We start from the raw sequence: 24,522 nt of genomic DNA, 5'->3' as shown, positions 1-24,522 counted from the left end.
ATTCCTTGTGGCTGCCACTCCACTCAGCTCCCTCACATGGTTGGGTGGGGGTCAGATGGCTATTCAGCCAGTTCTCCCTCTCTCTCCTCTCTCCCCCACCCCCTCCTGCTTGCTGGTCTCTCCTGCCACTGCCTCTGCTCCTCCCGTGATTCCCCTGCCTGCCTCCCTTTCTCTCCATCTCCTTCCTCCTCCTCCTTCCTCAACCTTTCCTCACACACTTTTCCCTACTTTCCCCCCACTCCTTTCTCTCCCTTTCCTCAACCCGTCCTCATATGTCGCTTCCCCCCCTCACTTGGTGGGGTGGAGGCCAGGTGAGCCAGGAGGCCCCACTTCCCTTCTCTCCCTTCTCCCTCAGGTTTGCCCCCAAAGAGACCCACCTGTCCCTCTCGCCCTCTCTCTCTATCCACTGCTCCCCTCCTTTTTCCTGCCCAAACCTCCTCCTTTTCATTCCCTTCTTCCCCCGTGAGAGTTAAAATGGGGCAAAGCTCACTTAACTGCGGTCTCACTTGGGAGCAGAAATTTGGGGCTCAATTGTAAGTCCAGGACTACCTGTATTAGGTATGTTCATTAGGATTCCTCATTTGCTCCTTTGCCAACAGCAGCTTGTCAATCTTCAGTTCTTTAGATGCTTTGAGGGGTTCCAGAGATCTGCTGTCAGCATTCAAAGTCACCATAACAGAGTTAAGTTTCACTCCCCTTATTTATTTTTATCTCGCCTTTATTATTTTTACAAATAACTCAAGGTGGCAAACATATCCAACGCATCTTCCTCCTCCTATACCTGTGAGGCTATAAAGCTTATATCGAGTGTAATACTTGCTGAAGCCCTGCTAGGGTTCCTTGGATTATGACAATTATGTGTTAAAAGGAAACTGGAGGAAAAAAGGGGGAAGGAAAGAAAAAAAGAAGGGGATGATTATAGAATATACGGAGTTATGGACACCTACACAATCATTGATTGCAACTAACACTAAACAAACAAGCATGATCCATAAATGGGATGAAGAGCTGTAACAGACATATAAAATCATGATTGACAGGCTTAGCTGTAAGGTATCTTTAATACTGATGCACCTGAACACATGATGCTAAAGCCGAAAAAGATCCTAGGACACTTCATTTTTTTTTTTTATCCAGACAAATAGAAATGATCATCAGGTTATTCCTTTATAATGACAGATTGACTGACCAGGGTGGCATAGAACAATAAAGGAAGCTGAAGTAGCAAAAAGCTAAGGAATCTCTGCTTTAAAGGCTTTCGGAGATCCCTGCTTGGCAAATAGGGATTTTTCCAAATTTTTGTTTATGGTTATCTCTTCTTTTAGGGGAGTGTCATGCAGGTGCCCTCAGTCAAACAGAAATAGGGCAGAAGGGTCTCTCCAACCAAGGAAGCGTCTGAGAATGTATGGAGCAGAGTTGCTGTGCTGGCATCAAAAAAGCTCACTTGTCCCCCTTCGCAGTTGAGCGAGATGCGGATCCTCGTGGGCTCCTCAGTCAGGACCAGTTGAGAGCATTTTGATGGAGATATGGCCCAGTATTTCCCTTCACATTTCCGAAACCTCCAGCGCCTGATCTCCCCATCAACATTTGTTACGTTCAGTGGTTTGCTGGCAACCCCTACACTCCATCCTCCTGTACCTCCTACAATAACTTCCCAGAAATGTCTCCCTGTGGAGAACTTCTGGCAGCCAAGGAGATAAGCATAATGTACAAATATCTTGGGGTCTGAGACAGGATATTTTCCTTTAACTGGCTTAACTCCTTTGACACTTTTCCGATCTTGGGAGACTTCAAAGAGTTCAGGAAGGGCTGTGTGTGGATCCAGAGTTACATTCTCTGTAAGGGGGAAGAGAAGAAGGAAGGAAAAAAACAAGAGCTTCAGCTGCAGGCCTGGTTTCTGTCTTCAACCCCAAGAGTTTAACCCTCTTGTGTGAATGGAGTTCAGCTTCCAAACACCCACCCCCCCAGGACTGGAAGACTCATTGTTTTTTTAAACAACACCTAAGCATTGCCTGGTCAAGAGTCCTCCAACTTTGGCAACTGTAAGACTTGTGGACTTCAACTAACAGAATTCCAATGGCTGAAGGGGCTGCTATTGTCCAGGTCCCTCTGCTCCCTTTTCTCCAAGCACTCGGGCTCTCCCACTGTCTTAGTCCCATCCTCTGTTAACTGCCGGCCTCTTCAGCGCTCCTCTGGCCTTCTCCTTCCATTCACTTAGGTTGCCTTCACCATCTTCCAGTCCATCTGTCTCCCCTTCAGCTGCCACTAAGCTGCACACCTTCAGGATACGTTGACTACCTGTACAGCTTTTGGCTCCTCCCCTCAACTCTTCGTCTCTTGGCTCCACTGGTCAATTCCCCTAGTCTCTAGTCTCCCATGTGGCCGCCACTCTGCTGATTACCGTCCAGCTTCACCATCCTGGATGGGGGATTCTGGGAACTGAAGTCCACAAGTCTCACAATGCCCAAGTCCTTGAAACACTTCATAGCGCTCCACCTCTTCCAGAACATCAGGCAGAGCAAGAGGCTGCCATGTTTCAATTCTGAACTGGTAAAAATCAGAAGGATCCCCCAGAGGTAACTTAGGACACATGATGGGATGGGAGGAGGCTCCGTCTTTTTCTCTACGAGCATCAGGGTATCACAGGGATGTACAAAAGGGGAGGATCTTATACAGGAAACCTCTGCTTTCATCAGTCTGATGGCCCACAGAGTGGAGGCAACCCTGATGCTCCAACTTTGCTATTTGCTTTGACCCAAAGGACCTAATTTCTCTGCTCCCAAAGACCTGGTCTCTCACCAACTTATAGTCAGGCAGTAAAATCAAGGGGATGTTATTAGCTTGGTAGGAATTCAAGATTGCTTTCACTCCCAGTCCATATTTTCCCATTTATCCAAATATTTCATTTTACACCAAGATTGACTTCAGTTTTTTAGATTACCGTATTTTTCGGAGTATACGACGCACCGGAGTATAAGACACAGCTTAGTTTTTGGGGAGGAAAATAGGAAAAAAAAATCTGCCTACCAGGTATTCATCTGGCTATCGTCCTTAGTCTGGTCAGCTTCAGCACATTAGTTTGCTGGCTTTTTATCCCCTGCTTGGGGATAAAAAACGGCTTCTAAGGCACAGCTGAAAGGAAGCAGCAATGAGAAAAGCAGGCAAAGCTTCACTCGGCTGGTACCTGGTTAGGGCTGAAAAAAGCTTCTAAAGAACAGCTGAGAGTCGGAGCAAAGCAGGGAGACCGCTTCACTCGGGAGTTGAGGGCGCAGGCAAAGCTGGGAAGATTGCTTGCTAGTGCTTCATTAGTGCCTCGGTAGGGCTGAAAAAAGCTTCCAAAAAGCTACATACGGAGTATAAGTTGCACCCAAATTTTCAGCCTCTTTTATGGGGGGAAAGGTTCGTCTTACACTCCAAAAAATATGGTATGGATAGAACGGAACAGAGCGGAGCAGGAGTAGAACAGAACAGAACAGAACAACCACTTTATTTGGCCAAATGTGATCAGACACACAACGAATTTTTCTCCTCTGCATTACCTAATATTGTACATATAAATGGCAAGTAATAGTTCATAAATCATATAATCATTAAAGTTTACTGGATCATCATAGTCTTATATAGTAATTAATCCTATATTTTTCTTTTTCATCTATTATGTTTCTCTTCACTGCATCAGAGCTTAAAATAGCAAGGAAATCCAATTCCTATAACTCATATTTACCTTCCTGTAGTTGAAGTCCACTTTCCAGAGTATCTGGGGAAGAAAAGGGAGGAATTCAGCATCTCATCCCTGGAATTGGAGCAACAGAAGGGCCTCCCTCAGATTCCCTGGTTTGCTTTCCTTGGACTCAGATCAGGAAATAAGGAATAGGGAAAGCTACAAGCCAGAATGTCATTGGTGGCTATATATATTCCATCAGGTATAAATATATTCCACTATACATTCCGTATACAGGTAGTCCTCAACTTACAACTATTTCTGTAGTGAAGCACTAGTGACTCACAAACGTGCTTTAGGACTGGTTCTCACACTGATCACTGTTGCAGCCTCCCCAGTCACGTGATCAAAATTTGGGCACTTGGAGACCAGCTTTTATTTACGATGGTTGAAGCATCCCATGATTCTGGGATTGTCCTCTTCAACCTTCCTGGGGAGCTTCTCACATGCAAAGTCAATGGGGGAATCCAAACTCATTTATCAACCGTGATTCATTTAACTGTCCTGATTTTCTGAATAACTCTGGCAAAAAAAGTTCGTAAAATGGGACACAGATAACTTAGCAACTGCCTTGCTTAGCAACAGAAATTTACAGCTCAACTGAGGTCGTAAGTCAAGAACTACCTGCATATATTCCATTATACTTAGTGGAAACTTATTCTGCTTTCCCAGTAATCAGTGCATTTGGGTTTGGGCTACGAAGACTACAGCTAGCCTCGTCTTACAATCATAACTGAGACGCTGATCCTGAAATTGATCCCTCTTTGATCCATGTGACACTGACCCAGAATCTCTCTTGGATGCTCAAAATGTCATCCAGGGTAAAACCCCAGCGGCTGTTTTTTACCTCTCAGTTTTTTCATGGTGCTTTTCAGAAGCTCAGTCATATCACCGTAATCCCAGATTGTCCACTTCGGTTCTAGAAGTAAATCCACCGGATTCTCATATGTTTCCTTAGCCTGGTATCTGGCAAGACAAAATAGCAGAACAACAGACTTGGAAGGGACCTTGTAGGTCATCTAGTCCAACACACAAACCACCAAACCCCAAGCAGGAGACCCTACTCAGATTCTGACAGATGCAGTCGGGCCTCTTCTTGAAAGCTTCCAGTGATGAAGCTTTCAGAACGTCTGAAGGCAAAGCTGTTCCAATGGTTCTCCTCAGTCAGAATTGTTCTCTTATTTCTAGGTTGAATCCCTCCTTGATCAGTTTCCATCCATTATTCCTTGTCTGGCCTTCAGGTTGACCCCCTCCTGCCTGTGGCAGCCCCTCAAATATTGGAAGACAAGAGCCTTGGTGGCGCAGTGGACTAAGTGCTGTTAAAGTAGCACTTAGTTGCCAGCTGCCTGCAATTATTGCGAGTTCAAATCTCACCAGGCTCAAGGTTGACTCAGCCTTCCATCCTTTCGAGGTAGGTAAAATGAGGACCCAGATTGTGGGGGCAATAAGCTGACTTTATATAAAAAAGAACACCGCTGGGGGGGTGGGCAAAAGCCCTACTAAGCAGGTATATACAAAAGTATGAAGGCTATGGCTTAATGCATTGTAAGCCGCCCTGAGTCTCCGGACTGCATATAAGGGCGGCATATAAATCGAACTAATAAAATAAATAAAATAAAGACTGTTATCATGTCTCCCCTGGTTCTTCTCTTCACTAGACTAGCCATGCACAGTTCCTGCAACCGTTATTAACCTGCCAATAGAAGAAGCTTTCTAAACCATCAGATGGTGCTTGAGGATTGGCTAGCTACAGGATCCAATCTGAGTTGGTCACCAGAGGTTTTGCCTTCTGAGCTTTCAGACTTGTGCTGGAGCCCATCCTCAGGGAACCTCTCTCTCTCTCTCTCTCTCTCTCTCCAGAATGTATGCACTGGGCTGTACTATGCATTGTATTTATGTGGTGCCTGGTTGTGTGTGGCTTTTAGTTGTTAAGTGGGGTGTTGATGGCCAGCTATTAACTCATTGATTGTCACGGTGGCAGTTACTACTCAGTAGCTACTCAGCCGTGGTGGCGCTTGAGACCCCTAGGCTTATGGTCATGGGTGATTTCAACTTGCTGTCGAGCCTAGCAACCTGCTCGACACCGCTAACGCTTGTTGAAAGCATCGAGGGACATATACATACTTGGTGGTGGTGGTGGCACTGGGTGCAGGCGGCCGTCTGCGGGGTGAGGGGAGGTGGTATCGGGTGCGACGGGATTAGGACGTCTCCAAATGACGCTGCAACCAGCACCTTCGAGAATCAGCTGAGATGCTTCCACGCTAACAAGGGTGTGGTGATAAACGGGGGCGCGGTTTAAAAGGGTTAATGAGAAGGGAGGGCTATATAAACGCCCGTTTCTACTACACTGTAGTGCCGATTTCATTCGTCTTTACGAGTCACAGCGTGTAGCCGTCCACGGACGCGAATCAACCAGCGTGCCAAAAAGAGCTGAAAGGGGTGCTGCTATGTTTTGATTGCGTCTCGCACGGTCAACCTGAGAGGAAATCGGCGCTGCTCTTAATACTTGCTTCAGCGGGATGGTGGAGGGGGTGGACCCAACCACCGCTGCAACACCGCCCTCAGAGGAGGAGGACTCACCGGCATCGGGAGAAAGGCCAGCTGAAGATCCACCTGCGGTTCGTCCGAAAGAGCGCTGCCGAACTCGCAGCCAGGGAGAGGAGGGGAAGAATGCTGTCACGGCAAAGAGGAGGCCCCCCTCCCCGACGGAGTTGGGGGAGTGGTGGCAGAGTCCTGCCTTGGCAGCCCCGATAGAAGCCCCGAAAGGCCAAGCATCGCTCCCTTACAGCGAACGTTTCCACCGCTGGAGAGAGCGTCGTTGGGTGGATGATGATGATGGGGAATGGAGTTATTCAACAGGTTTGGGCCACTCAACTATAGAAGTCCTTCGAGAGCGTTTTGGGGAAGCTAGCTTCCGGGATGCGCAGTCCTGGCAACCATGGATGGCGGGGGCGGAGCCCAGCCCAGGCTGGCCAGCGTCTTCCGCAGGGACAGAGACTAGGTTTCGATTGGCTAGCCCCAAGCTGCGGTTGGGTCCCTCCTAAAGTGATACCCGACCCCCGGCTACCCAGTCTGCTACAACTCAGCCATTTGGGCCATTGGGAGGCGTGGCTACAGGGACAGCGTCTGGCTCAGTGCGGGGCCCTTCAGGCCCACGTACGGCTCCGACCGCTGGACCGATGGCTTATCCAGCTATGCCGGTTGGGCAGGCTGGGGTGTGGGGGCCCCAACCGGTCTGGGGACCGCCCCCCCTGCAGACCACGTTCGATGGCAACCCAGACCGTGTGGCCCTGTTCCTGAGCCAGGTACTTAGCTACCTCGACCTATATGGGCACCTATATCCAACCCAGTGGTCCATGGTAGTCGCCATAACAACAACCTTAACAGGGGAAGCTGCTGACTGGGTAGCGGACCTTCACAATGATCATGCTCGAGAGCTCACTGATATTGGTCTGTTCCTGGAAGGACTCAGGGTGCGGTTTGAGGATGATACACGAACCCAGGTGGCCGAGGGGGAGCTCGTAGCCCTGAAACAACGGGGACGTCCAGCAAAGGAATACGTAAAGGAGTTCCGTCGGCTCGCAGGGAGGGTGAGGGGTTGGCCCGAATGCATGCTTGTTCATCAATTCCATCTTGGCTTGGATCGTGAACTAAGACAAGCCTGCGTATATCGGGGCATGCCACCCCGCCTGTCCGAGTGGTGTAAAGCGGCCATCGACCTGGACGTGGGATTGAGAGAGTTTCGGGTGAAGGGTGCTGTGAGCGCGATCCCCATCCGACGCCAGCCAGACCAACCGGCTCCCGTCAGAGCAGTAGGGAGAGGGGAGCTCGATCCCCGTGTGGCTGACTCCACACACCGACCATTACGCTGTTTCTGATGCAACCAGCCCGGCCATAGGGCTCTGGAGTGCCCGTGGCCACTGGTTCAACCACCTGGGCCAAATGTTCCAACAACCAGTGGGAAGCCTCGTGGGCGACCATCTCCGGAGAAAACTAGAGCCCTGTCGCAGCAAGGACAGAGTCCAACTGGAACCACCAGAGGGGGACCGGGTCCTGCTATACTCCCTGGTGTAGTCCCCATGGTAGTGGCTGATAGCGATGAGGATGAGGATACCAGTGACCTGATGGTAAGTGAGCCCATTCGTCCCTTCCTCATACCCATCACACTAATCCCATTAAAGGGGGCGGGATGGGTACAACACGAGGCCCTTATTGATTCTGGATGTACACAATGCTTGATGAGACGTGCTGTAGCCACCCGTTTGGGTATCCAGTTACGATCACTGAAACCCCCGATAACGTTCGAACAAATGGATGGGTCCACGTTAGGGGGGGCCCTAGTAACCCAGGTCACAGAGTTGGTAAAGATGGAAATAGGGGCCCATTGGGAGTATATACGATTTGTGGTGGTGGATACGATGATCGAGCCTGTTATCCTGGGTCTGGCCTGGCTAGACAAATGGAAACCCACGATCTGGTGGGAAGGGGACTTCAGGAAACTCCGTTTGCCACTAGGTCCAGACCCGGATATCCAGAAGATCCCAAAAGAGCAAGGGGTGGCTTTGGGGATAGATAGCAATACATGTCCCATTGGTGTACCTGCCATTTATGGGGACTTGGCAGCAGTGTTTGACGAGAAAGAGTGCGACTCGCTACCCCCACACCGACCCACTGATTGTGCTATTGAGCTAATACCCGGGGTGAAGCTCCTAAAGCCACGCATGTACGCCATGACTCCACGGGAGGTGGAAGAGTTATGGAAATACATCGATAAAAACCTAGCTCGGGGATTCATACAACCCAGTTGGTCACGTATGGCTGCTCCGGTTCTGTTCAGGGAGAAGAAGGATGGGGGGCCTTCGTTTATGTGTAGACTACCGGGGCTTAAATGCAGTGAGTGTGGAACCGGTGTATCCGTTGCCGTTAATGAAAGATCTACTCGCTGCTTTGGCGACCGGCAAATATTTTACGAAATTGGACTTGCGGGAGGCCTACTAAAGGGTACGAGTGAAACAAGGCGATGAGTGGAAGACCACGTTTAACTGCCCGTTGGGCAGTTATAAGTTTTGTGTTATGCCTTTCGAGTTACAAGGCGCTCCCGCGGTCTTTATGCAACTAATCAATGAGGTGGTACACGATTATTTATACCAAGGGGTATTGGTGTATTTAGACGATATTTTGATATACACCAAGTCTATGGAGGAACATATCGTGTTGGTACGCCAGGTGTTGGAACGGTTATTACAAGCTCAACTGTACGTTAAGGTATCCAAGTGCGAATTCCATCGCACAGAACTAGACTATTTGGGATATAGAATATCTAAGGATGGCATAGCTATGGATCCTGCAAAAGTAAAAAGAGTATTAGACTGGGTAGCCCCGACGACTAGAAAGCAATTACAAAGCTTCCTTGGCTTCACCAACTTTTATCGTCAGTTCATCCCAACATTCGCGCAAATTGCTTTGCCCTTAACAAACTTACTACGGACAAAGGGGGAGGGGCCTCAGCGACCGGGCCATCGTTTGGCTTGGACACTGGAGTGCCAAGTGGCGTTCGAAACCCTGAAGCGCCAGTTCGCAGAGGCACCCATTTTGCAGCATCCTGACCAGGCGAAACAGTTCATAGTACAAGTAGATGCCAGTGACGTTGCAGTAGGTGCCGTGTTATTGCAGACTGATGTCCAAGGTCAGTTACACCCTTGTGCATACACCTCAAAAAAGTTCAGTTCCACGGAGAGGGGCTGGGCTATCTGGGAAAAGGAGGCGTTTGCTGTCCGTTGGGCTCTCCTCACCTGGAGACATCTATTGGAGGGAGCGCAGGTGCTGTTTGAGGTGTGTACGGATCACCGCAACCTTATAGTGTTGCAAACACCCAGAAGGCTGTCCCCCAAACAGGTCCGTTGGGCTCATCACTTCCAGCGATTCCGGTTCACATTAAAATACGTGCCCAGAGGCAAGAATTTCCTGGCCGATGCTCTGTCTCAGATGCCCCAGTTCCAAAGCAAAAGGGACGAGGTAGTGCAAGCTATGATACCAGGCAAGGATAGGGGAACTGTAGCAGCCGTAACAACGGAGTCCTCGACAAAGTGGAAAGAGTTGATGCAAAGAGAGTTAAATACTGATAAGTGATTTGGAGAAAACAAACATCTGCTCATGCACAGAGACGGGGTCTCATGGAAAGGGGACAAGATATATGTGCCTGAAGGGGTTCGGGGCTTAGTGTTACACCGATGCCATGACAATAAAGTGGCTGGCCATTATGGTTTCCTCAAAACACTACACCTAACAAGGCAGCAGTTTTGGTGGCCTCATATGAGGAAAGATGTAGAAACATATACACAAAACTGTTCTGTCTGCGCCAAAGCCAAGTCCCACCCTGGAAAACCATTAGGGTTGTTACAGACTGTAGCCACCCCTACCCAACCGTGGGAGGAAATAGGGATGGATTTTATAGTTGACCTACCAGACAGCAATGGGAACACAGTTATCTGGACTGTTATTGATTTGTTCTCTAAACAAGCTCACTTCATTCCTTGCCAGGGTTTGCTGTCAGCTTGTAGGTTATCTAAATTGTTTGTACAGCACATATACCGGCTACATGGGGTGCCCCACCGTATTATATCTGATAGAGGGGTGCAGTTTACTGCTCGCTTTTGGAAAAACTTCCTCTCAGCTATTGGGTCAACACAAGGACTTAGTTCGGCGTTCCACCCCAGTACCAACGGGGCTGCAGAAAGAGCAAACGCAATGATAGAGCAATACCTCCGTTGCTATGTTTCATATCAACAGACCGAGTGGTCATCACTCTTGCCCTTTGCAGAGGTCGCCTATAATAACACGGTTCATAGCAGTACGGGTCTTACCCCTTTCCGGGTGGTGATGGGACAGGACTTCGTAGCAATACCTGAATTGAGTCATTCATCAACAGCTACCACAATGCCCCAAGAGTGGTCCAACAGAATAAGGACAGTACGGCCCCAGGTCAGGGAGGCATTGGATAAATCTGTTATTGCATACAAAACCCAGGCGGATAGAAAACATGCATCATTCCAACCTTTTAAGGTGGGGGACATGGTATATCTCTCCACCAAGTACATCAAACTACGACTTCCTAGTAGGAAACTGGGACCAAAATATTTAGGCCCATTCCCAGTGATGAGGACAATAAATCCTGTGACTGTGGTTCTAAAGTTACCTCCATTACTGGGGAAGATCCACCCCATATTTCATAGTAGTCTTCTCAAACCCGCCACCCACACCCAAACATTTGAACGTCCTGGTCCAATTACAGAGGCCCATTACGAGGTTGATGACATCCTAGACTCTAGATGGAAATGAGGGGTCCTCCATTACCTGGTTAAATGAAAGGGCTATCCAATAGAGGAAGCTTCCTGGATACCGCAGAGCAATATGAACACGAGTCGTATAGTTCGACGGTTTCATAAACTATATCCTCACAAACCACAACAATCTAATAATATGTGTAATTTGTCTCTTACAGAAGGACACTTGGTGAAAGGGGAACTGCCTGTCGAGCCTAGCAACCTGCTCGACACCGCTAACGCTTGTTGAAAGCATCGAGGGATATATACATACTTGGTGGTGGTGGCACTGGGTGCAGGCGGCTGTCTGCGGGGCGAGGGGAGGTGGTATCGGGTGCGACGGGATTAGGACGTCTCCAAATGATGCTGCAACCAGCACCTTCGAGAACCAGCCGAGACGCTTCCGTGCTAACAAGGGTGTGGTGATAAACGGGGGCGCAGTTTAAAAGGGTTAATGAGAAGGGAGGGCTATATAAACGCCCGTTTCTACTACACTGTAGCGCTGATTTCATTCGTCTTTATGAGTCACAGCGTGTAGCCGTCCACGGACGGGAATAAACCAGCGTGCCAAAAAGAGCTGAAAGGGGTGCTGCTATGTCTTGATTGCATCTCGCACGGTTAACCTGAGACTTGCCATCTGTTGGTGAAACGTCTGAGATGGCTCGGGAGTTCATGGTTTCCATGACGGCCATGGACCTGACCCAGTTAGTTCATGGCCCCATCCACGGGGGGGGGGGTCACACTCTGGACTTGATTTTTGTCTCTGGCCAGTGGTTGAGTGGTCTTGTTATAGGGGATATAGACATGGAACCCTTGTCATGGTCAGACCATTCGCTCCTTCGCCTGAACCTTCGAACCGCTACACCCCGCCGCAGGGTGGCGGAGCCAACAAGATGGGTCCGCCCCAGGCGCCTGATGGATCCTGATAGGTTCCAGATGGAGCTTGGGCCACTTCCTGAGGATCTGGCACATGACTCGGCCGAGGACCTGGTAGCTGCTTGGGATCGAGCGGCTGGTAGGGCCTTGGATCGAGTCGTGCCTTTGCGGCCTCTGACCCGGTGCCGATCCCTCATGGCTCCTTGGTTTACCGAGGAACTGAGGGAGATGAAGCGCTGGAAAAGACGCTGGAGAGCGGTTGGAGGGCCAGTCTCGCTGAATCTGACTGAACACTGTTAAGGTCGCATATTAAGACCTACTTAGTGGCGATAAAATCGGCAAAGTGTAATTACTTTTCCGCTCTTATTGCGTCATCAGAGAATTGTCCGGCTGCCCTGTTCAGGGTGACCCGCTCCTTGCTCCATCCGGGAGTGCGGGAGGACCCCCTGGAAGACAGGGCCAAGGATTTCGGACAATACCTATATGACAAAATCACTCAGCTCCGGGGGGATTTGGACTCTGACTGGGTAGATTCAGGCAGGGTGATGAGGAATTGTCTTGAGAACGTTATCTGGGAAGAGTTTGACTCTGTGACTCCTGATGATGTGGACAGGATTTTGGGGAGACTTAGTGCGGCCACATGTTTACTGGACCCGTGTCCCTCCTAGTTAGTACTGGCTTCCCGGGAGGTTACACGAGGCTGGCTCCAGGGAATTATCAATGCTTCGTTGAGTGAGGGTCACTTCCCCACTGCCTTTAAAGAGGCGGTGGTGAAGCCTCTCCTCAAGAAGCCTTCCCTGGACCCGGCAGTATTAGCCAACTATCGTCGTGTCTCCAAACTTCGCTTTGTTGCGAAGGTTGTTGAGAGTGTGGTTGCGCGACAGTTTCCACAATTCCTGGAGGAAACATCTTATCTAGATCTGTTCCAGTCAGGTTCCAGGTCTGGGCACAGCACGGAAATGGCATTGGTCGCGTTGGTAGATGATCTCTGGAGGGCTCGGGACAGGGGTTGCCCCTCTGTTCTGGCCCTGTTAGACCTCTCAGCGGCTTTTGATACCATGGACCATAGTATCATGCTGCACCGGTTGGAAGAGTTGGGGATGAGGAGCACCAAAGTCTCCTCCTTTCTCTCAGACTGGTCGCAGTTCATGTTGACAGGGGGGCAGAGGTCGACCTCGAGGCCTCTCATTTGTGGAGTGCCTCAGGGGTCGTCCTCTTGCCCCTTCTGTTCAACATTTATGTGAAGCCGCTGGGTGAGATTATCCGTGGCTTTGGGGTGAAGTACCATCAGTACGCTGATGATACCCAGCTGTACATCTCCACCCCAGGCCACCCCAACGATGCCCTTGAAGTGATGTCCCAGTGCCTGGAGGCTGTGCGGATCTGGATGGGGAGGAACAGGCTCAAGCTCAACCCTTCCAAGACTGAGTGGCTGTGGCTCCTGGCATCCCGATATAGTCAGTTGACTCCATCACTGAGTATTGGGGGCAAGTCTTTGGCCCCCACGGAGAGGGCACGCAATCTGGGAGTCCTCCTGGATATGCAGCTGTCCTTGGAGGAACATCTGACGGCTGTAGCCAGGGGGACCTTCTGTCAGGTTCGCCTGATTTGCCAGTTGCGGCCCTTTCTTGATCGGGATTCCCTGTGCCCAGTCACTCAGGCTCTCGTCACCTCGCGCCTGGATTACTGCAACACTCTCTACATGGGGCTCCCCTTGAGGAGCACCCGGAGGCTCCAACTGGTCCAAAATGTGGCCACGCGGGTAATTACGGGAGCCGCCTGGCACTCCCACATAACACCGCTCCTGCGTGAGATGCACTGGCTCCCAGTGGTCTTCTGGGTGCGCTTCAAGGTATTGGTTACCACCTTTAAAGCGCTCCATGGCATAGGACCTAGTTATCTTCGAGACCACCTGCTGCTACTGGTGACCTCCCACCGACCTATGCGCTCCCACAGAGAGGGCCTCCTCGGGGTGTCATCAGCCAAACAATGTAGGCTGGCGACCCCCAGGGGGAGGGACTTCTCTGTGGGGGCACCCACCCTCTGGAATCAGCTGCCCCCAGAGATAAGGAAAATCCAAGACCTCGGTGCCTTCCGCCGTGCCCTTAAAACTTTCTTTTTTCAGCAAGCCAGGCTGGCTTAACATATTTTTTAACATATTTTTAATTTTTAATTGGTTTGTTATCTTAAATTGGGGCCAAATTAATATATATCATTTATATTGTTTTTTAATGTTTGTATTGTATATTTTTATCTAGCTGTACATTGCCCTGAGTGCCTTGGGAGAAGGTGCTGTATATCAATTCGAAATAAAATAAAATAAATTTTCTTGTGTTGCCCCATCCTCGGATCTAAAGTACCTGGTAAGCTGGTGGGAAATCAGCACTCCTGTTGACTGAGAAGGGCCCTGATTCCATGGCTTCAGTCATTTCTCTGGCTAGCTATTCAAATATGGGCACCATGTGAGACTCAGTGGATCCTGATCCAGAACTGCACTCATCCACCTTCGTCAAGTTCAAGGAGAGATCTAGTAAAGGCCACTAAGTTTCAGTTTTGAGGCTCCCTACTCTTGAAAATTCTTGTGAATCTCTTGGCCAAATCAATGGATTGTATCTTACCAAATGACTGATGACACATGACTACTATGGGTGACGTAGGTAATTAGACGATGGATATAACATTCAAACTGATTTTGATGGATTTTACTTCTGCATTTAACACAATTCTTCCACATAGAGTAGTGTCTATCTAAACTTAAGGACCTTGGACTTTCAGATGATACAACAATGGTAGGACTCATCTCCAAGGGGGATGAGTCTGCCTATCGAGATGAGGTGGACCAGTTGCTTTCACTGTGTGGAGACAATAATTTGGTCCTTACCACCAATAAGACCAAGGAGTTTATAGTGGACTACAGAAGGAACAGATCAGATATCCAGCCCTCGCTTATCAATGGAGACCACGTGGAGCAAGTGGCCAGTTTTAGGTTTTGGGGCATTATCATAAAAGAGGATCTGACCTCGGGTGCTCACATTACAGCACTGTCAAAAGGGCCCAGCAGAGAATATAATACTTGAGACTACTCAGGAAAAAACAACCGAATGAAAAACTGCAGGTGACCTTCTACTGCTGCACTATAGAAAGTATCTTAACTTACTGCACCTGTGTATGGTTTGCCAATTGCACCGTGGCAGATAGGACAGCGCTCCAGAGTGTTAAGATCATTGCCCAGAGGATCACTGGTTGCCCCCTCCCCTCCTTGGAAGAGCTTTATAGCTCCCGCTGCCTTAAGAAAGTTCAAACCGTTCTTAAAGATCCATCTCATCCTGGGCACCCCTTTTGTTGAACTATTGCCATCTGGCAGACGGTAAACAAAAATAAGGATAAATAGGCTGAAAAACAGCTTCTATCCCAGAGCGGTAACTATGTTGAATTCTACTGTATACTAATACAGTATCACAGGTTTTCAATTTAATTGTGTAGAATGTGAAGGATTTGATTTTGTTTTATTATTATTATTGATAGTTTTCTTATGTAGGATGTACACTGAAGATGGCATTTAATTTTGATGTAATGACACAAAGTAAACTTAACCTTAAACTTAAAGGTAATGCAATGAAATAGCAGGTAACATCTGTCACAATCCCTGTTCTGGTGCTTGGCAACTGGCATGTATTTATGATAGTTGCATTACTTGGAACAGTTTACATCCTACAATACCTTTAAAACCATCAAACATCTGTCTCTTGGAAAAGATTCAATAGGCAGGTAAAATGGCCAAATTCAGTCTAAACATCTGGCTGACTATGCAACCAACAATAATTGATCATATCCAATATTGCTAATTATATTGTGTTGAGGTTGTCTGAACAAATATCTAAAAAGCCCTGAAATACAGTATGAAATACTGCTAAATACAAACAGAACTTTCCAAATTAGGAAAACTGTTGGAGGAGCTGCTGATCTCTGAGACAGTAAAGAAAAGGGTGGATTTACTTACTTCTTCAAGATGCTTCCAATGTCCTAAAACAAAGAGAGACAAAGCATTGAAAGGAGCCATTTCCTAGGCAGAAAATTAAATTCTTACATTTACAAAACAAATGAGTGAAACCTCTGGACAACCAGACACTAACAGACCCCTAAAATACTTCCATTTTTTTAAAGAAAAAAAAATCCCATTGCTGTTTTTTCCTCAGCTGTTCAACCTCTTTTGGAGAGGTATTGTTTTTACTTTTTTGCCTAAGAAAAATTATACCCCAGTTGAATTCAACACAATTACAGAACATATATATATATATATATATATATATATATATATATATATATATATATATATATATAACACATAATAGCAAAAAGAAAAGACCATTTGAAAAACAAAATAGTGCGTCAATAGAATAAAAAAATGCCCTGCATTTATGCTTCCAGAATGAAGGCACTTTGGAAAATCCAGGTGGTTATAATACTTTGTGGAAAGTCATCAGTGTTGGGTTTCTCCTCGCCTGGAGATTAAGGGGAAGGGGAGACCCTACAAAGAACACCCACCACCACATCCTCTAATAGGGGATAGGAACCTCAAATTGTGAAGAATATAGAGACAGTGACCAGTACTTTGAATTCCTGCTTAATGTATGGCCTGCTTTTTCTGTATCAAATTATGTATCCCTAATTTAAGCCATTACAGGTAGTCCTTGACTAAATAGTTCATTTAGTGACCGTTCCTTTCCATAGAAAGAGTCAAAACCTTTACTAAATGAGGACTTGAAAAAAAGATTTTGAACTTTGTCAAATGCAGCCAGAATCCTACATGCAGACATGGAAAAATATATCAATCTCCACAACAGAAGAATGGATGGAAAAAGTGATGGAGCTAGAAAAAATGACAAAATTGACTGCTTTAATTAGATATGACCCCTTTTTTCTACTTGGAAGCTGCTTCTAAACTTTGTGCTTGAGATAGAAAAAAAGGAACTCCTGATACTAGATTTTTCTTATTAGACTAATCTGTTTTTATACACATGGATAATAATGAGAAAATATAAAAAATAAAAACTTGAGGCTGTCATTTTATTTTGTATTTTGCTGTGCTGAAAATGTTTTGTTTTCCCTTTATCTGAAACTTCTTTCCCATTCTTATCTTTCTCCGTTTCCCTATTTTCTTTATTTCCATTGGTACTTTTCACTATTATAATTTCAATTAAATTTCTGGGGAGGGGGAAGGGAAGAGTCAAAAAGAGTATTCTGGGGAGGGGCTAAAGCAGGCTATTCCATTTCATCTTTGGTACACCATGATACCAAAAAAATGCTGAGACAGAGAGGAGCAATAAAGGTGATAAGGGCTCTGGAGGCCAAACTGTACAATGAATGGCAAAGGGGACTCAGCCTAACAAAGAGAAGGCTTAGGGGAGACCCTACAGACATCTTCCAATACTTGGAAGGCTGTCATAGAGAAAAGGGCATGATTTAGTCTCCGTAGCACCTGAAGGCAGGACAAGAGGCACGGGGTGAAAACTCATCACAAAGAGATCCAACCTAAAATACAAAAGAATTTCCTGACAGTGAGAAGTATTTATCAGTGGAACAGCTTCCCTCCCAGAGTTCTGGGTGATCCATCACTGGAGGCTTCCAATAATAGATTTGTTCCAGATGGAATAAGGACTCTGCCTTGGGCAGAGAAGACCTCCAAGGTCCCTTCCAGCCCTAGGATTCTATGATCTCTATGATACAACCTGACCTGTAAGAGTTTGCTGGCTGGCTGCTGAAGCTTCTCTTCTATCTCCTGGATGAGATGGTCAAGAGAGCCCAGTTCTTTCATGTGCTTGGCCAAACCCTTCTCCTTTCTTGCCATAATATCCTTCTCCGTTTGTTCCATTTTAGTCAATAGAAGCTTCTCCTGTGCTTCTAACCAGAGTTGTAGCTCTCTGAATTCAGCCATTACACTTTTTTTCACTTTGTCGATGCGATCCTAGAACAAGAAAGAGAAAAAGCAAATGGCATAATTTTATTTCATTTTAATTATTTTATTTAATAATTTTAATTTTGTCATGATAATTAAATGGATTCTTTGAAGAATCCAAAAGTGAGGTGGGAGAATTTCCTAGGGAGGAAAAAACCCTTTTGACATTAAAAAACGCAAGGGGGAAAAGTTTCTAAAAAGAAAAAAAAAGGCTCCAGTTTAAATGATCTCTCATGAAAATTTTCTTAGCAATCAGGGATTTCAAAAAAGTAGACATAAAAATGTTTGTGTTCACAATTTTTTCAATGATAAAATACGATTTGCATTAATTTATTAAGTTTAAGCTTAAATTTAAGTTTATTCGAGTTTATATACCACCCTTCTCCCAAAAGGGACTCAGGGCGGTGAACAGCCAAAGTTAAAATACATATAATACAAAAGTTAAGAGACGAAAAATAAATTAAATTGTCGGCTTCCCAATTTAAAACCCCAAATCTACAAAATTGAAGAAATTCCCAATTTAAAACCCCAAATCTAAAATTTACAAAATTCCCATTAAAACCATTTAAACTAGGCCAGCTTGTTGGAATAAATAAGTCTTCAGGGCCTTACGGAAAGTACGGAGGTCCGGGATCAATCGTATTCCAGGAGGTAGCTCATTCCACAGGGCGGGTGGCCCCACAGAGAAAGCTCTCCCCCTGGGGGCTGCCAGCCGACATTGCTTGGCTGACAGCACCCTGAGGAGGCCCTCTCTGTGTGAGCGTATTGGCCGGTGGGAGGTTATCGGTAGCAGCAGGCGGTCTCGCAAATACTCTGGTCCTATGCCATGGAGCGCTTTAAAGGTGAGAACCAACACCTTGAAGTGCACCCAGAAGACCAGCGGGAGTGAGTGCAGCTTGCGCAGGAGAGATGTTATGTGGAAGCGCCATGTTGCTCCCATAATCACCCGCACGGCCGCGTTCTGGACCAGCTGGAGCCTCTGGGTGCATCTCAAGGGGAGCCCCATGTAGAGAGCATTACAGTAGTCCAGGTGAGATGTGACGAGGGCATGGGTGACTGTGCATAAGGAGTCCCGATCCAGAAAGGGGTGCAACTGGCGTATCAGGCAGACCCGATAGAAAGCCCCCCTGGCCATGGCTGTGATATGCTCTTCCAAAGACAGCCGTGTGTCCAGGAGGACGCCCAAGTTGCAAGCCCACTATGTGGAGGTCAGAGATTCACCCCCAATAGCCAGCGATGGCATGTCACGAAGAGGGGGTTGAGGGGTTTTTTAGATAAAGTTTTAGCAAATGTCTTAAGGGGTTCCGGGGGTGGAGGGGTGGATCAGAAGTAAGGCCGTGGGTATGGGGGATAACCCACTAAGGGGAGGGCCAGGTAAGGCTGTGGAGCACGGCATGGGGGGTGGGGGGCCCAGGGTCAAGAGGGGGGATAAAGTTCATCCAGATAAGGTTTTTACTATCAGTACTGTGGGTGGGAGGGGTAGATATGGCGGGAGCAGGGGGCCATATCGTGTTAGGGGAGCGCGCGCCCGCTGTCTTCGAGCCCCCAAAGCTCCACTCGTTTTCCAGGTGGCGCAGATCCTCAGGGCCCTGGCCTCTGTCTGATGTTATGCAATGCCAGGTCTGTAGTAAATAAAGCCCCCCTCATTTGTGATCTTGTTCAGGAGGGGGGAGCGGACCTGGCAGGTATTACGGAAACCTGGTTGGGCCAAGAGGGGGGGTCCCTCTTGTTGAAATGTGCCCACCAGGTTTCCGCGCATTCCATCAGCCGAGGTTGCAGGGTAGGGGCGGGGGGGGGTAGCGGTTATTATTAACGAAGGTCTGAGACCGAGGGAGGCCACTGTTCCTCAGACGGCCAGCTGTGAATCCCTCCTTGTGAAATGGGGCCACGGGGTTCAGATGGGTTTGCTGATCACATACCTGGCTCCCTGCCATGTGGCAGCAGCCCTGCCCGAGCTACTCAGTGTCATCGCCACGGTGGCGGTTGAGACCCCTAGGCTTATGGTCATGGGGGATTTCAACTTGCCGTTCGTTGGTGAGGCATCTGAGGTGGCTCGGGAGTTCATGGCTTCCATGACAGCCATGGACCTGACCCAGTTAATTCATGGCCCTACCCACACGGGGGGAAACACGCTGGATCTGGTTTTTGTCTCTGGACAGTGGTTGAGTGATCTCGAGATAGGGGATATAGTCACCAAGCCCTTGTCATGGTCTGATCACTCTCTCCTTCGTCTCGACCTTCGAACCGCTACACCCCGCCGCAGGGAGGCGGAGCCGGTAAGATGGTTCCGCCCCAGGCGCTTGATGGAACCGGATAGGTTCCAGTTATCTGCCGATGCAATAAGAGCGGAAAAGTAATTACACTTTGCCGCTTTTATCGCCACCAAATAGGTCCTAACATGAGACCTAATTAGTGTTCGGTCGGATTCAGAATGACTAGCCCTCCAACCACTCTCTAGGCATCATTTCCGGTGCTTCATCTCCCTCAACTCCTCAGAGAACCGAGGAGCCGGGCAGGCTTGGTGCCAGGTCAGAGGCCGCAAAGGCACGACTCGGTCCAGAGCACTGGTGGCCGTCCTATCCCAGGCGGCCACCAGGTCTTCTGCCGAGTCGTGAGCCAGAGTTTCAGGAACTGGCCCAAGCTCCCTCTGGAACCTATCAGGATCCATCAGGGGCCTGGGGTGGAACCACCTGGTCGGTTCCACCTCCCTGCGGTGGGGTGCGGTGGTCAGAAAGTCGAGCCTCAGGAGAGAATGGTCCGACAATGATAGGGGTTCAATAACTATATCCCCAACATCTAGGCCATTCAACCACTGACCAGAGACAAAAACCAAGTCCAGAGTGTGTCCTCCCACATGAGTAGGGCCAAGAATTAGTTGTGTCAGGTCCATGGCTGTCATGGAAGCCATAAACTCCTGAGCCAACCCAGACGCCTCACTGGCAGACGGCAAGTTGAAATCCCCCATGACCAAAAGTCTGGGAGTATCAACCGCCACCCCGGCAATAATGTTGAGGAGCTCGGGAAGGCCCGCTGTCACGTGGCAGGGAGCCAGGTACGTGAACAGCAGGCCCACCTGCATCCCATGGCCCCATTTCACCAGGAGACTCCCATCCGGCTATCTGAGGTACAGTGGCCTCCCTTGGATCAAGACTTTCCTTTATAACGACTGCCACCCCCCAACCCCTGCCCTGGGCCCTTGGCTGATGAAATGCACGGAAACCTGGCAGGCACATCTCTACGAGGGGAACCCCCCTCCTTGGCCCAACCAGGTCTCTGTAATACCTGCTAGGCCCGCGCCCCCCTCCTGAATAAGGTCACAAATGAGGGGGGGCTTATTAACCACAGACCTAGTGTTGCACAGCATCAGCCTAAGACCCGGGCTCCACAACTCTGGACAGCCCAGGGAACGAGAAGAGTCCTGGGGGCCGAGGCATGCCACCGCTTGAAGACAGCGGGTGCGTGCCCCCACCATATGATGTGGCCCCCTGCTCCCGCCATATCTGCCCCTCCCACCTATGGCCTTAATGGGATCGCCCTCCCTATCAACACTGAGCTCCTCCACACCCCGGCCCCCGCCTCCCATTCTATGCCCCTGTGACGAGCCAGGCCTATACCCCTCCCTCCCCTCCCCCTTCCCCAACCCCCCTAAATATTTACACAAAGACAATTTTAAAAAACCCCATAACCCCCTCTTTTTAGGTTAAGCAAGCCAAACCTATTGCATAAAACACAGCTCATGGGATAGGGGCACTTAACCCAACTGAGATTCAGCCAATGATGACATCTCAGTCCCCATGTTAAGAACAACTTCTGTGCCCTACACAGTCTTTAACTTTGAATTAATTTCAGTCAGAACTTGTACTTACAAACAGGCTGCCTATTATTAAAGATGGCGGGTGGGCTTCTCCTTCTTATTAGCTCTGAAGCTCCTAACCATTGGATCAATACTTACAAGCATCTCCTGCACTCTTTGCTCTGTGTCTCCTTCGTATGTAGCTATTTTTTCTTTCTGCTCCTTCTGAGCCTTCAGGCAATTCTCCACCTTGATCTGAAAAATACAAGTTTTGAGTTTCTTTTCTGTAAAGAATTACATTGGAGGGAAGACCAAGTTAGAAGACACAGTATATTCAATCATCATAAATACATGACAGTTGGCAAACGTCCAAATTTTGATCATGTGACCATGACAATTTCGCTCTAGAGCAAATGTGGAAAGGGAGCTGGCAAAGGGAGCCTATTTCTTCATACAGGCAATTTCTGTTACTAAGCAAGACAGTTAAGTGAAGTTTTGTCTCATTTTACAACCTTTCTTCCGAATGTTCTTAAGTGAATCATTGCAGTTGTCAGGTTGGTCACACAGCTATTAAGCAAATCTGGCTTCTCTATTGACTTTGTTTATCAGGAGGTGGCAAAGAGTGATCACAAGTGCCCAGGACAACATAATATGACAGTTGACAAGCATCTGAATTTTGATCAGTGACAACAGGAATGTCAACCTGTTTTTTAAAAATTGCAGGCAGGGAAATAAGGGGTGGGATAAAGCAGGAGGAAGCAAGTAAACGGTTACAAAGACTGTGAGGGCTGGCACTGGATGCCCCTCCCCAGCGATTCCTCCTGGCTGACTCCTACCTGGTATTCCTGGAAAGCCTCCTCCGTAGGGATCACCGAGTGGCCCTCGTGCTCTTTGGATCGGTCACAGACCAAGCAGATGAGGGTCTGGTGGTCCTTACAGAAGAGCTTGAGGGGCTCCCGGTGCTTCGGGCAGAAACTCCCTCCTTCCTCGCCCCAAGGACCTCCGCATCGCCCGGCCACTTCAGCCATCCGTGCCAGCTTCCTGTTGCGGAGGAGGCTGCGGGGCGCGAAGGTCTGTCTGCATTGGGGGCAGGAAGCCTCCGATTCCGACGCCCCCCAACTGCGGGTCAGGCAGCCCCGGCAGAAGTTGTGGCCGCACTTGGGGATGAGCACGGGGTCCTGGAAAAAGTCCAGGCAGATGGAGCAGGTGGCTTCTTCCAAGAAATCCCGCAAGGGCGCTTCGGCCGCCATCGCCGCCTCCTCCGCTGGGACAAAGAAAGAGAAAGTTAAGTTTTGCTTCTTTTCTTCTAAATCAGCTGACTGCCTTTGGGCTCTGCCCAGACGGGAAACCAAAATGAATTGTTGCTGCTCTTGAGGGCATCTTCGCTGGCTTCTAAAAGAAGAAGGACAGTATTTTAAAAGGAAGAAATTGGGGAGGAGGAAAAGTTCAAAGGACGGAGCCCCGATCAGTTATTCTCAGCCCAACCAGCTCGTTAAAGGGAAAATTGTTTTAAAAACTGTGGAGAGAAGGAATCATCCCTGGGACGAACCCCGATCAATTACAATTGATCCTTTTAAAGAGAGTAAACAAGTTTAAAATATTGGGGAGAAGCCAACATTCATGGGATCCCCTCCCCCCCCTCGATCAATTATTGATCCACACATTCTGCTAATGGAGAGGTGGGGAATCACGGCCCCTTTGTGACTGGTGGGTTTCAAATGGTATATATAGGGTCTATTCTTGTAAGGTCCCAAAATACACTTGAGTCACCACAATGCCAAAGAGAGAGAGACTCAAGACGAGGCTTGCAAAAAAAACAGATTTTATTTATGGCCAAACACAAAATACTGGGTGGAACTATATCCAGAACATACAGATACAATGCATGTGAGGAGATAGCCACACCTTGGGGAAGGTATGGCGTCCTTTTATACCCTCAGAGACTTAGTCAGCTTAGTACCCAACTCTGGCCTCCCAATCCAGGCCTGTGCATTCCTTGTTGCCCTGCAAGGGGGAATAGAAACTTCCCAATTAGTCATCTTGAGCATTTCTTTGTTTACTCAATTGGCCACTTAGGCCCCCTGGCCCTGGAAAGTAGGAGGCTATCCAGATCAACATAAATTAAGACTGAGGTGTAAATTATGCCTTGGAGATACGTACCATGCTCTTAGATGGCACAAGAAAAAACAGGGAGAAGATTGATATGGGTTCAGGTCAAACGGCAGGGACATATGTTTGACAAATACCAGATACATTACAGGCCTAATAACAGAATATGTTTGTTACAGGAGATAAAGATACAAAGGCATATGTGTATTACAGGAACCTAATGGTTACAGAATCTAGTATGCCGGTATATCATATCCTAGTATTATTTATTATATCCTTATTATTGTTTCCTTTCATTCAGATTGGTTGATTGATTGACTTCAACACCCGAAAGGGTCAATGAGATCCGGGTTCCCCCTGCCCTCTTTTCCAACCATCCAGGCACCCTTCCCTGCTTCGGTCCATTCCTTGTGGCTGCCACTCCACTCTGGTCCCTTTGCTCAGGCCCCTCCACTTGCCCTGCTCGGCTGGACTCTGCTGTCTCCTCCTTCCAGCCGGTCCCTTCTGGAGTCTCCTCTCAGCAGGCGGATCAGGCAGTGGTGGGGGTGATCAGATGGCCAGTCGGCCCTTCTCCCTCTCTCTCTCTCTCCTGTCTCTGCTCCTCCTTTGATTCCCCTGCCTGCCTCCCTTTCTTTCCATCTCTTTCCCCTTCTCTCCATCTCTTTCCCCTTCCTCCTCCCCCTCCCCTTTCCTCAGCTTTCCCTCAGACTTTCCCCTATATTTCCGCCCACTCCGTAATCTATTA

At 48.3% G+C, this 24,522-nt stretch overlaps 1 protein-coding gene across 1 annotated transcript; it reads right to left on the bottom strand.

Moving 5' to 3' along the window:
* Positions 1-1,192: 1,192 nt before the first annotated feature.
* LOC139309320 (E3 ubiquitin-protein ligase TRIM39-like) lies at positions 1,193-22,918 on the bottom strand. The gene is made up of 7 exons (XM_070933375.1): positions 22,505-22,918; positions 21,828-21,923; positions 17,654-17,884; positions 15,920-15,942; positions 4,569-4,687; positions 3,725-3,757; positions 1,193-1,836 (listed from the first exon to the last, which is right to left on the bottom strand). Exons 1-7 carry the CDS (start codon positions 22,916-22,918, stop codon positions 1,322-1,324), a joined length of 1,431 nt encoding a protein of 476 aa, XP_070789476.1. The 3' UTR covers positions 1,193-1,321.
* Between the last annotated feature and the right edge of the window lie 1,604 nt (positions 22,919-24,522).

This window comes from Pituophis catenifer, unplaced genomic scaffold (genome assembly GCF_029215685.1).
Source record: "Pituophis catenifer annectens isolate HBS135680 unplaced genomic scaffold, rPitCat1.0.hap2 SCAF_2, whole genome shotgun sequence".
NCBI lineage: Eukaryota > Metazoa > Chordata > Lepidosauria > Squamata > Colubridae > Pituophis > Pituophis catenifer.
Note: the sequence above shows the minus strand (reverse complement) of the source record. Positions and strands in the feature narration are given on the sequence as shown.